Source organism: Malania oleifera, chromosome 6 (genome assembly GCF_029873635.1).
Source record: "Malania oleifera isolate guangnan ecotype guangnan chromosome 6, ASM2987363v1, whole genome shotgun sequence".
Taxonomy (NCBI): domain Eukaryota; kingdom Viridiplantae; phylum Streptophyta; class Magnoliopsida; order Santalales; family Ximeniaceae; genus Malania; species Malania oleifera.
The window spans coordinates 5,733,812-5,747,732 of record NC_080422.1 but is presented as its reverse complement, the minus strand read 5'-3'; the positions used below and the strand labels follow the sequence as shown (position 1 = coordinate 5,747,732).

The window sequence follows — 13,921 nt, the reverse complement described above, 5'->3', positions numbered from 1 at the left end:
ATTACTTTCTGCTCTTATAATTTACATGGATGTGTAAGGTTTTTTTTCTTCTTAATTTTATCAAATTGTATATATTTTTAAGTCACGATTGGAGCGTGATCGGGCGAATAACATCTTTATTTAATTTATGGCATGTATGTATTAAAGTTGAATTTTATTTCTTTAGGATCATCACATCTTGCTCTTATGTTCATTCACTTGTTTGAGTGAGTTTGTGATAAATTTAAGTTGGACGAGTGAATATAGATAATTATATTAGGGTTTTTTCCCCTTATTCAATCAAATTGTAATTTTTTTTTTTTTTAAAGTAAGATATGATAATTGATTAGATAAGTTTGTAAGAATAAGATTTTTCTTATTTAATTAACTTAACATATTTTCTAATTAAAAATGATATAATGAATCGCAAATGCTTATCTAGTAATTAATAAATGATGTCCCATCTCAAGACATCAAGTTAAAATCTTATCATAAATTCCACCATTTAATATTTGAGTATTAAAATAAATAAATAAATAAATACTTAAAAAAATAAATATAATATATTTTCTAACTTAAGTAGCAAATTATAAAGAGTAAATGAAACCATTCGCATTCTACTTTATTTTTTTAATAAAATTAAAAAAATTATTAATATGATCTCACTTTTCATAGAGGAATGCCGTGATTAGAAGACAAATAATTGTGAGATTACAAATAAAAAAATTAAAACAATCCCAAAAACAACCTAAACAACCAACCAAGACAAAAAGGTATTCTCCACTTGACTTGTGTCCAGTGTCCACGCATGGAAGGTATTCTCCACCTTTTCTTTACAAGAGATCTCATCTTTTGAAGCTTCTCTCCGTTTGTTTGTTATCTTCATTTATAGTTTAATTTTTTCTTCGCTTGACTTGACTACATTTCTAATTTTACTGCTAACCCCACAATGCATCACGCTTCTGTTATGATGAGATCCGATGGTAGAGTAGTCATGGCTAATCCCTCAAGTAAGCCACTTTTGAAGACTCCAAGGTTAGTGATTTCCTTAATTCTTTTATCAGTTAGTAATTTCTTTTCCATACCCAGAAAATAAATCGGAAAACAATAGGGAAGTTGTTCATAGTTCATACGTTGTTCATCTGAAAAACCAAAATTACTCTCTTTTTGTTTGGAATCTAGGTTCCGGTGCCATTAACATAGGCTTCTGATTTAGTAAGTGGAAGTGGGTTTCTGCCAAAAGATGGAGATGAACCATGCTCTGGTGGTATTGTTTCTGGGTCTACTTGTGGGCGACTATTGTTCCTCTGGTGCCGATTTAGAGGTAAAAAGAACTGATAGGAAGTATAGTTTTGATTGAATGTGCTTGATTCATCAAATTGGGATAGTATTTTATCTGTTTTAGGTTTTTGAATTTAGGGGAAATCAGCTGTAAACACTGGGTTTGATCCAAAGAGTCCACTGAGTTCAAACAAGAAGAATAGTTCAGATGAGAAAATGGGCAGACCAAAGCCCGTTTTGGATTCAATGGTTAAAGAAGACAAAGTGAAAGAGGATGAAAATCCAGCTGGTAAATTGAAGGATGGGGTCGAGAGTTCCTTGGGTAAGAGCAATTCGAGCAAGCAATTTGGGGTGAAAGAAACTAATGATGTGCAAACAGACAAGTCTGCTGTATCAAGTGAGGAATCTAAGGATAAACACGGCGGGGGGTTAAAATCTAAAGAGACATCCATCAAATCAGCACCATTGAGGAAGGAGAGTGCTGAGGGGGAAGAATGTGATTCATCTAATAAGTGCACGGATGAGAAGAAAAGATTGGTTGCGTGTTTAAGGGTTCCTGGGAATGGTATACATTTGCATCCTTTTCAATTTATTTTCATTGAAAAAATTACACTGAGAGTCTGAGATTGTGTTTAGGAGCATTGATTTCGGGCCTAGGATTTGGATCCAAATACATACAAATCCGAATCTAAGGTCTGAATTCGAGGTTCCTAAACATAGGGTAAAATTTTTGTTATAGGTGCTTCACATGTTTTGATTGTGATATTCTTTGGTTTCTACTTATATGTACATTTATAGCCAACTTTTTGAATTGTTTTTTCTTTATTCAAGCATTGGGTGCAGGGTGTAGTGAATATGCTATATCTATAGCGATGCTAAGGGAAAGAAGTTTGATAGAGAGGAGTTTCCATGAAAACACTTTTTTTTTTCCTAATTGCCATACAATGGGAAGGAAATGTGATCTTGTAAAGGATGGGAATAGAATTATTATGCCTTTAAACTTTAATATTTTGTCCATCAGCAGGAGAATTAAATGGATGGATTACTCGTAGTCAACTCTAAGATCCTATGGACATCATGTTATAGGTCCAGTGTTATGGCTATTTACCTGTGTTGCTGCCAAAACTAGCAGGACTAAACTGCATTCTTGATAACCTGCGAAGAGGAAGAAGCTCGGAAGACCCATATGTACTCCTGGATCTCTCCAATGCTCAAGTTAGAGATGGAAAAAGAGGTGATAGGGAAAGGCAACGGTGTATAGAAATGAGTTTATCCCGTAACTCTCTTAAAGTTTTCTCCATGCAATTGATGTCATGTGTCTTTAAGTTGGAGGGAGTTAGATTGCCTTGATTCCAAAGGGTTGCACTCCCTCTCTCCATAATTTTGGTGTTGCACCCCTTCACTTCCCCACTTATTAGGCTTGAAAATTAGGCTGGTAGTTTACATCTTTATTCTAAGGTGACCTCTCATTTCCATTGACCAAGATTTCTTGACCAAGTTTTAATTGAGCTATTATTTTTTTTACCATTAGATGCCTCCTGCTCCTAAGCTTTGGAAGCCACTTTCAGGCTTAATAGTGACTCACTTCTAAAAATGAGTAGCATTAGGGCTATCTCAAATATAGGAGTTACGTCGTGTAATAATTAGCCCAAATAGGCCAGACCGTCTCCACGGGGAATGCAAATTAGTTCTAAACTAGCGCGAAATAGGAGACGAAAATAAGAAAACAAATTTTACTGAACATGGTTCAGATTCGAAATCTTGGGATTTTTGAAAGTTTGTTTTGAAATTGAAATGACGCAAAACCTAAACTAAAGATTTAACACGCATAAAACCAACCAAACAACTCACTAACTAAACAAAGATAAACTAAAATTAAACCTCAATAATGACTTAAGATTAAACACCCAACTCAACACAATGATAACTTGACTCCAAAAAAATAAGCAAACAAGACTCATTAAAAAACAAACTAAACTCAATATGATAATAACTTAAATAAAGAAATAAAGCAAACAAGATCTTAAACAAAAATAAACTAAGCTATATGACAAACTTAAACAAAATGATGAAATAACAACCTAACAATACTAAAAAAAAAATGCTCAATTCAATAGCTAACCCCAAAGTAAATATTAAAATAAGTGTGGCAATGATAATGAAGTAAAATGCAGCAAGACAAACTCAACACGTAATCTAACTTAAACTAAATTTACTGGCATTAAATAAAAAGGGAAACAAACTGACTTTAATAATAAGAACAACTCAAATAAAATTTCATTCCAACAAAAATTTCAAATAAAGAAACAAACTAAACTTAATAATAAATATTAACTCAACCAAACACTTAAGATTCAAAACAAAAGAGAGAATTAAAGCAATTAATATAAATAATTCAACTGAAATTTAAACTCAATAGTGACATTAAATAAAAAGACGACTAGATTTAATAGTGCTCCAACATGTATTAAAATAAAATAACTCAAAGAGAGAATGAGGGAGAGAGAGAGAGAGAGAGAGAGAGAGAGAGAGAGAGAGAGAGAGAGAGAGAGAGAGAGAGAGAGAATGAGGGAGAGAGAGGGGAGGCTGTGAGCTCAACACAGCAGCGTAGCTGCTGTCCTCCCTTTGCTGCGGCGCAGCTTTTTTTCAGCCCTCAACAGCAGCCCTAAAAACCTCCTTAAGAAAACCCTACCCTCCCCTACACTCTCCTTTTTAGCTAATAAAGAATCCTCCCTTTTCTTTTGGATTTCCCCCCTTTTTATTTTCTGCTACACTGCCAGCTCATTTGCTCCTTCACGCGCCAGCCCCCCTCCATACAGCCGACTGCCCTCCTTTTCTTTCACACAGCCCTTTTGCATATAAAAAAAAAAAAAAAACCCTAGTGCTCCTTAGTTGCTGCTACCGCCTAACTCCAGCAAACACACACACACACACACACATATTAGGCTTGCATGGCCGGGTCACATCAAAGACCCGGCCCACTCTATTTTTTATTTATTTATTTATTTATTTTTTGTTTTCTTGTTTCTTCTTTTTTTCTTTTTTATTTCCCAACGCACAAACCCAATTTCGACCTTCTTATAGTCTGTAACTCTCAAAGCTCAAAACACAAAAGTTGTAGATCTCTTTTTCAGCTTTCCCCAGAATTTTGAATCGTCTCGATCGGAGCTCGGATGAGAAAGTTACGCCCAGATTACAGAATAATGCCGAAACAGTCCATAAAACAGCATATAGTAACTTCACGTCCGATTTTGACCTTGATGCAGCTAGTATTTCTCAAAACGCAAAACATGAAAATTGTAGAGCGTTTTCTTATCTTTTTACAGCATATTGAATCATCAGAATCGGAGGTCGGATGAGAGAATTACGCACATATTACGAAATACCGCCAGTTTTTAGCTTCCAATAATTGCCCTGCGATAAAAAATACAAAAAATTCATAATTTACTCAATGAAACCCAAATGTTATAAATATGACACAATGCTAATTTATTGAGATTAATTAGACATTTAATTAAAAATATAATTCGTAATGCATGAATTAAAACACCTAATTATGCAATTTAAACGCGTAATCAAATAGTTATTTCAATCGGAGCCGATTAGTGGCTATTTGGTCTAGACGACCTGACATGCCAACCTCACATCATCCAAACCAAGCAGCTCTAAGCCAACCAGAAAATCCTAGCTGACTAGAGAATCCGAGTTGAATAGAAAATTTGAGCCAGCCAGTGAGCTAGAAAATTCAAGCTGATCGAAAAATTTGAGCTAGCCTTTAGTCCCATTTGAGCCGATTAGAGCAACATTTGGCTAAGCAAGCCATTGTCCTTTGGTCATTTGAGCAAAGCATGACTACACAGAGTTCAACATGTCTACTTAGCTATTGTTTACAAGCGAAGCCCATGTGTCAATATATGAGCAGAACCCAGCAAGTTATGAGCAAAGCTCATTCGTTTACTTATATGAGTAGGGTTCTTCTATTACTTATAAGTAGGGCTTTACTAATAAGCAGAGCTCATTTGTCAAGTCATTTGTTAAAGTTTGATATACATTGTTGGCCCACAAGATAATAGCTTAAGCTTTTAGGTAAAGTGGTATTCTAACATGGTATGAGAGCTGGTTACCACGAGGTTTTGAGTTCTAGTCTTGTTGCTTGCATTTATTGTGTGGTGTTTAAAAAATTATTGTATTCCCTTTAATGGGTGCTATTTATTGTGTGTTTATCGTTCCATGCACTGTCGAGCTACACATGTAGGGAACTGTTACAACTTGATATGCATTGTTGGTCCACAATCTAATGGCTTAAGCTTTTAGGTAAAGTGGTATTCTAACATCATTTATTACTTGACTAAAGTTCATCTGTCACTTATGAAAAGGGCTAATTTGCAGAGCTCATTTGTTATTTATGAGCAAAGCTCACGTGTCAAGTCATTAGTAAAGCTCATTAATTACTTATATGGGGAGACCTTGTTTGTCAATTTATGGGTAGAGCTTATTTGTCAATTTTATAAGAAAAGATCATCTGTCACTAATGAACAGAGCTAAGATGTCACTTGTCAGTAAATCTTATCTTCCACTTATGAACAAAACTTATCTATCAATTTTATAAATAGAGCTCATCTGTCAGTTATGCGCAGTTCTAATTTGTTACTTGTGATTAGACCTCATCTATCAATTTATGAGCATTGCTCATCTGTTACTTATGAGCTAAGATCATCTGTCAAATTATTTTTGAGCAAACTCGTCTATCAATTTTATGAGTAGAGCTCATTTGTCACTTATGATTGGAGCTTATCCGTCACCTATAAGTCATTTATGATTGGAGCTTATTTGTCACCTATAAGCAGAGTTCATGTGTCAAGTTTTGAGTAGAGTTCCTTTGTTACTTATATGAGCAGTTCATTTGTCAATTTTTATGAGTAGATCTTGTCTATCACTTGTGAGCAAAGCTCCTCTGTCTGTTTTTGAGCAGACTGTCAAATCAATCAAATCACCTTGACATACCCTGCTAAGTCTCGAGATTCTTGGGATTCTTTCCTTCCATTCCCAAGATGCATTGAGGATTGTAGGGTCTGTTAGCTTTGGTGCAACCCCAAGAGGGGGGGTGAATTGGGTATTTAAAATTTATCACCAAGGTCTACTGGTTTTAACAACAGTATAACACAACCTAGGGTCAATTTATGCAATTTAGAAATGAACATACACGTGTAGAAAAGTAAGGTGCGGAAAAGTAAACAATACACGCGATATGTTATCGGGGTTCGGCCAATATTGCCTACGTCCTCGCCTTGGCCACACTAGCACAAGGATTCCACTTACTACTCACTTGACGGGTGGAGCAGCACCGATTGCAACCAGGTCAATTCAAGGGGCTGACCTTAACCAACACGCCTTACCAAGATGGCGCACCTAACTTTCCTAACCGGGTTTAAGCTAGTCCGGGACTATTCAACAGGGCTAGTCTCTCTCTTTAGGCTCACACCTGGAATACAACAAATGATTTGAAATTTTTGTACACGGAAATACGCTTCTTCACAAGCAGATATGTACACTAGCATAGCTCAAGCAATATTGCAAGCACGAATGATATGTAAATATGCTCAGTGCTCTAATGTATGCTAAACACTTAATCAAGTATGATAATCAATCAAGATCTAGAGTGTGTATCTAAGCAAGATTTGAAACACAATACGTGAATAACACAAGATCAGATCAAGGTTTCAAATATGCTTAAGCAAGTTGATTCAAACAAACTCAACAAGATATTTCAATATACAAAGCGCAATGGAGTGTTTGAAAACTAGCTTTTGAAAAGAATTTTGCACACAAAAATATAGGTTTAGGTATCTTGCAATGACAATGCAAGAACCACAACTAAGTCGTCCCACACAAGATTTATCAAGTAAAATCGGTGGAAGAACTTAAGGCTATACTCTCAAATAAAATCAATCAAACAATATACCAAATGAGAGTACTAGCTAGTAAGATTAAGCACAATCAGTTTAGAAATACTCACAACACTTTAAAGATAAAAAAAAATGGAGTGTACAAGTGTTTGGGAGTAGTATAGGTTAAAAAGAGATTTTTGAAATTGAGAGAATTTTGGCCTTAATCAAAATGCTAATCCTTGCTAATTATGACAAATGAACAGATATTTATAGGCAAGGATAAATTTTTGACCGTTGGGGACTCAATGGGAATAATTAAATTTGTTTTAAAAGCCATTAAGAAAATTAACCCAGTTTATCCTATTAAAAAATTGGTAAAAAATATTTTAACCCGCGAGGTTCGGGTGCCCGGCCTGAGGTTCGGGTGCCCGAACAGACTCACTCAAAAAATCATTTTAAAAGAGTTCGGGTGCCCGAAGAAAGGGTCGGTCGGCTGAACAAAAGTCAGTAGCATTTTGTTCGTAGGTTTGGGTGCCCGGTTCCAAGTTCGGTTAACCGAACTGATCGATTCGGTCGCCCGAGCCCATTTTGAACGTGATCGTTTGGGCACCCGAGTAGTTGAAAAGGAACCTGACACATGTTCGGGTGCCCGAGGGAGATATGCTCAAAAGTGGTTCGAGTGCTCGACCACAAAGTCAACATGTTGACTTGTTCGGTTGCCTGAGCCGTTTTACACGTCTTGGGTTCGGTCGCTTGAACCCTCTCAAGATTTTCAATTTAAGTCCATTTTTGTCAAATTTAATTCCTCTGATATGAAGATGATAATGAAGACTTATTAGTACATATGTCTTGGGATCTAAGGTCTTTTCAAGTACGCCTAAAAACCTAGCGTCGGTCGACCGAAGGGTGCCCTAAGGTCATTCGGTCCCTAAGGTCTTTTTAAGGTCTGTGTAGGTACCTAAAGTCCAACTAGGGTCGATTTGAGCATACCTACCTATCATGCATGATGCAAAATATTACAGGCTATAGGGTGTACAGTCCATAATAAATATTACATCCCAGAATAAAGAAAATGAAAGATAAATGCAAATACAACACAGAAAACTTCATTCTTTGGCACGAACACCGCACGCCATCATGGTATGTCTTTCAGTTCGAGTACGCGCAAGGTGAACTTGCATGCAAGCCTTAGTACAAACCATCAGTACTAAGAGTATTTGTCATGATTAAAACTGGGTGTGACCTATCATGTCAACAGGGTCTTTTCATAATCCAATATTTCCTTTCCCAAGACGGCTCCTCTATTATAAGAAGACCTTCCATGCCTTATTTCACTTCATTTCACTCCAACAAACGAGCATTCTCTCCTCACTTACGCTTTTCCTCTATTTCCTTCACGCAATTTCCTTTACATTTTCTCTTAAGAATTATGAATAATCCTTTGAACGTTTTTGAATATTTTCGATTAATCATTGAATGCTCTTCAATGATGTTAAATGTTCTTGAATAGTCATTGAATGTTCTTTGAATGTTCTTTAACAAAACTACGAATCATTGTTGTTCTATTGTCACAACTTCACCTTGATTGATTTATTTTACACAGGTTCACAAAATTTTACTCGTTTCCCCCACATGCTTCATCACCAAACTCCACAGCCTTGTAGAATCACACACATCTTCCCTAGCATGTTTGGTTGACAAGGCATGTTCCTGTAGTGAGGAGGACTTGGACCACCTCCACACCACCTATGGTATTCCTCCATCAAGCATCCTGTACCTGCCATTGGTTAAGGAGCATGCCCGCTAGGCTCAAGAGGGTGAAGTTTGATTCTATGAGGACTTCTAGAATTCAATATATGGCCACTTAAGATAGAGAATGAGGATGAGGAGGACAATGAGGAGAGGGCCTTGGAGATCAATAGTCTTGCTTTATGTAGCTATCTTTATTTCAAAATGACTATGGCCATGTACTAAAAAATTAGATTTAATGAAATGTGATATAGATTTTAGTTGTCATTTTTTTACACTGTTTCTTCTAGTAATCATCATCTCATCTAAGTTGATACATTTTTACACTTGAGCCATCAACTCTCCCATATCCATTGGAGGCTTTTCCCCTAAATATGCTAAGAACTCTTTGGACGTAGAGCTGCTGTCATAGTAGAACCATCCACAGTTCCACTCCGCGATCTAAGCTCATGACCTCCAAAGTGGCATGAGTAAACTGCTACATGAACTCCTTCAACGACTCCTTCTCACCTTGAACTAAATTCATAAGGTGAGCTGAAGTCTTCACTACTTTTCGGTTGCTTTATGTCCTGCAAATCGCTGCTCTCCCTCAGGGATCCAATTGATCTTGATTTTAATGCTGAATACCAAATTGTGCTGGTCCTTCTAATGTTGCCATGAAGGCTCTGTGCACGATAGCATCTATGCCTCTTGAAGCTGCATCAAGGTCTTAAATGAGTCAAGATGATCTATCAGATATGAGGTTTCATCATAGTTACCAAAACTTGGGCATTTTAAACTTCAATAGAAGAGGTACTTATTAGCAATGCATCACAGCTCGGCACACTCAATGAGAGTGATGTCGTCGATGGTTACATCGACGGTTTCTGGCAGAAACAAACTTAGAAGGAAGTCGTTGATAGTTTCAACAAACCGTCGACAGTTTTTGTTCAGACCAAAGTGATACTGTTGACGGTTACATCAACGATTTCAGGCAGTAGCTAATTCAGAAGGAAACCGTCGACAGTTTCATCAAACCATCGATGGTTTTGCCCGCTGCAGATTTAAATGTCGAAGATCCGAGGCAAATCATCATAATAAAGTTTGAGGGGCGTCAAAGATTTGAAGTCAATCGTCATAATAAAAAATCTGAGGACCATATATGTTAACAAATCAGAGCCTATTGATTCAAAAAAATCTAAGGAGCATATATGTCAACAAAGCAGATTTTATGGACTCCAAATAAAATTTGTGAATATTTCAAAAAACCTGTGAGTATTGTAGATTCTATGGGATTCATAATCCCTTTATCACAGATTTCATGGGATTTATGATATCTCTTTGATTTGCAACTATATCATGTAATCTTGTTTAAATACCCCTTATTGTAACGTGTCATTCATTGTAATCAGAAATACTATATTGAGACAGGTGAAGTCCATTGGTTGTTGGCGTGATTTCTATGCCAAGGAAGTGATGGATTGGACCTAAGTCTTTCATTGCAAACTCACTTCTCAGTAGTTTAATGAAATTTGCAACAAGTGTTGGAGTAGATACTGTGGCAATATATCATCCACATAAAGAAGTAAAATTAATGAGCCAATATTAGAGTGAAAGATAAATAATTGAGGGTCAGCTAAACTATAAAAGAAGCCATATTTTAGAAGAAATGCACTAAATCGATCAAACCAAGAACGTGGTGCTTGTTTTAAACCATAAAGTGCTCTTTGTAGTTTACAAATGTATATTGGATGTCGCAGATCTGCCATTCTTGGTGGTTGCTGCATGTATAGGTCTTCAGAAATTAAACCATGTAAAAAGGCATTTTTTACATCTAGTTGACGAATAGGCCACTGCTGAACAAGTGCTATAGTTGTAATTATGCGAATTGTTCTAGGTTTGATAATAGGAGAAAAGGTTTCCGTGTAGTGTACTCCATCTATTTGATGATACCCCTTTGCAACCAAACGTGCTTTGAGTCGATCTAAAGTGCCATCGGGTTTAAGTTTTGATATGAATACCCATTTAGAACCAATGACATGCATGTTAGATCCACGTGGAACAAGTTTCTAGGTCTCATTTTGATGTAGAGCAGCAAGCGCTTCATCTATGGCTGCTTTCCAACCAGGGAGTGCTAAAGCAGTTTTTATGTTGTGAGGTTTACGGGGTATGTTGGCAGAGGTGATTGTGGTCAAGGCATACTTAGGATTGGGTTTTACCACACCTAGTTTGGATCGAGTGACCATAGAATGTGTTTGTTCTGAAAAGGCAGGTTGATGGTGAGGTGATTCTAGTGGTACATACACGGGCTGTGGGACTACGACTTGGGATATTTCCAAATTTTCAGATGTGTGTGACTCGTGTGGTGGTGATGGTTTTGGTGAATCTGTGTTGTGAGGTAACTCGTGTGGTGGTGATGGTTTTGGTGAATCTGTGTTGTGAGGTAAGTCGTGAGAGTCATTTGCAATATTATATGCTGTGTTATGAGATACTATGCTAAGGGGAAGCAGAAGCGAAGGTTCGTGTGACATGGAGTTTTGTGAGGATGATGCTGCATCCTGGAGTGGCAGTAGGGCACTTAACCATGGGGGTGTGGGAGAGTTTGAAGATGTCCCTGCAGAAGGGTGAGTGTTAGTATGTGGCAACCAGGTTTTGAAAATACTAATTCCCTGTGGCTTTGCTGTTGTTATGTGGTGGTGTTTGTAGACTTATAAGGAAAAACTAACTCATCAAAGACAACATGCTGGGAGATAAAATTTTTTTTTCTTAATGGATGAAAACATTTATATGCCGTGTGTTTTTCACTGTAACCAAAAAAGATGCAGAGGAGTGTTTTAGGGTCAAACTTGTGGTGTTGTGTTTCCCAAGTGTAGGGAAAACACTTAGACCCAAAGGTTTGAAGTGAGGAGTAAGCTAGATGGGTTCCATGCAATGCAAAATATGGGGTTTCAAAGTTGAAAGCTGATGAGGGCAGTCGATTCATGAAATAAACGGCTGTAGTGAAAGCTTCTACCCATAAAAATGATGGAGAACCACAGTGAAACAACATAGTCATACCTAGTTCTTTTATAGTCCTATGGCGTCTTTCTTACCATTTTGGTCGGGAGTATGTGGGGTCGATACTTGATGAATAATGCCCGTTGAAAGGAAGTGAGTTGACATTTTGGAATTGATGAATTCACCACCTCCATCTGAATGGAAGATTTTTATTTGCTTGTTGAATTGTCTAGCAACATATTTTTCAAAGGCTATGTATGCATTGAAGAAATCTGATTTTTGTCGTAAAGGAATTATCCATGTATACTTAGTGAAGTCATCAACCAAACAAGCATAGTATCTGAATTTTGCGATGGAAAGAATAGGAGCAGGTCCCCACAAATCACAATGAATATTTTCAAGACTACTAGTACTTGAGTGTTCTGAACAAGAAAAAGGTAAATTGAGCTTTTCTAGTTGACAACTATCACAAAGATTTTGAGATTTTGATGTCCTTACGACATCAATTAGTCCCTTATTTTTCAGCAATTGCAAAGTTGACGACTGGGGGTGGCTGAGGCGTTAATCCCAAACTTCTACAGTGCTTGATTTGAATCGATGAGAGAGATATAGTTCTGGTGAAGTGGGTAGGACATAGAGATCACCCTTGCGTTTCCGTGTTATCATTACGTGTCCTGTTTCCCGTTCCTTAACACAAAAACCAATGTGAAAATTCACAATTAATAGGAAATTGAGTAGTTAGTTGACTTACAGAGAATAAATTCTTTGTTAGGTTTGGAACTAATAACACATCATTTAGAGGTAAGGCAGAATTTTTTTTGCTTTATATAAGAGTTTCCAATTCCGAGAATTTGCATGGAAGATCCATCTCCAATTAGCACTGCGTTGGAACTGGAATATTTTCGAATGTTAGTTAACATACCTGGCTTACCTGTCATGTGATTGGAGGCCTTGGTGATTGAAGTTCATTCTATGTTTGTAATGGTGGTGTCCAATGTTAATGCCACAAGTGCTTGTGGAATTTCATCTTGAGAAGCTGGTTTTTTTGGTACCCACCAGCATATTAGCAATGTGGCCCATCATGCCACAATATTGACACTATTGGTCACGGTACTTGTCCCTTTCAGCAGGTGTCATGCGGCGTTCACCTGGTGGTGGAGGGCGACGCTGTGTATTTGCAGGAGAGGACTTATTTGTGTAGAGTTGACTTGAGTCCTTGTTTTGTTGTGCCTGGAATCCACGTCTAGCTGACGTGAAGTTTTGTGTTCGTCCATGATAGCTTGACGAGTTCGGCTGGAAACATTGCTGTTGTTGTCCATAAAACGCCACTTGATGGGTGAGAGATGAAGCTTGGACATCGGTGTGGCTAAAGAACCAATTTCGCCTTTGATCGAAGTTTTGGAGTTAAGAAACCAACTCAGAGTAGGACGGCCTTGGGGGCTTCAACATAGTAGTTGTGAAGATTTCATATCGCGGACCAAGGCTGGTGAGAAGAAAAAATACTTTTTCTTGGTCTGAAATGGGCTTCTCGATTGCTGCTAGATTGTCACAGAGACCTTTGAAGCCTTTGAAGGTGCGAATATGTTCTGTGATTGTTGTGTGATCTTCTTTCCGAAGGTAGGTGATCTGTTGACGTGAAGTAAATTCACATTCTTACGATTCTTGAGCATATGCATTTTTGAGGGCCTCCCACACTGCATGAGCTGTGTCAAGGCCAAAAACGAGTCCGAGAGTTTCCTCAGAGAGTGTTCCAATGATCCACCCCCGAAGGAGATGGTCAGACTTTCGCCAGGCTATGAAAGCATTTGTTAATTGAGGAATGATGTTGTTTGCATTTGTGGAGTTGCTAGGGTTTGGGATGATGTATTTGTTGGGTGCAGGATCTTCATTTGTGAGATGCCCCACTAATTCTTGGCTCTCGGCAAGAGCCAATGCTTGCTCACGCCAGCAGGGATAGTATTTGGGCTAAGCCTAAGAGTGATGAAGTTGCCAACATTAAGAGATAGTGTAGCCATGGTGAAAAGAGGAAAAGAAGAACGGAAGATAAG

At 37.5% G+C, this 13,921-nt stretch overlaps 1 protein-coding gene across 3 annotated transcripts in view; it reads left to right on the top strand.

Annotated features, from left to right (window-relative positions):
• Positions 1-660: 660 nt before the first annotated feature.
• The window catches only part of LOC131157751 (uncharacterized), a 37,768-nt gene continuing 24,507 nt past the window's right edge, over positions 661-13,921 (top strand). Inside the window, exons 1-3 of one of the 3 annotated variants that reach the window (XM_058112108.1) lie at positions 661-1,014; positions 1,162-1,303; positions 1,399-1,825. In XM_058112108.1, coding sequence (XP_057968091.1) covers positions 1,223-1,303; positions 1,399-1,825 — 508 coding nt within the window. In that variant the 5' untranslated portion in view covers positions 661-1,014; positions 1,162-1,222. Of the gene's footprint in view, positions 1,015-1,161; positions 1,304-1,384; positions 1,826-13,921 lie in introns of those variants that run through there. The other 2 variants (XM_058112107.1, XM_058112109.1) reach the window with 2 other exon arrangements.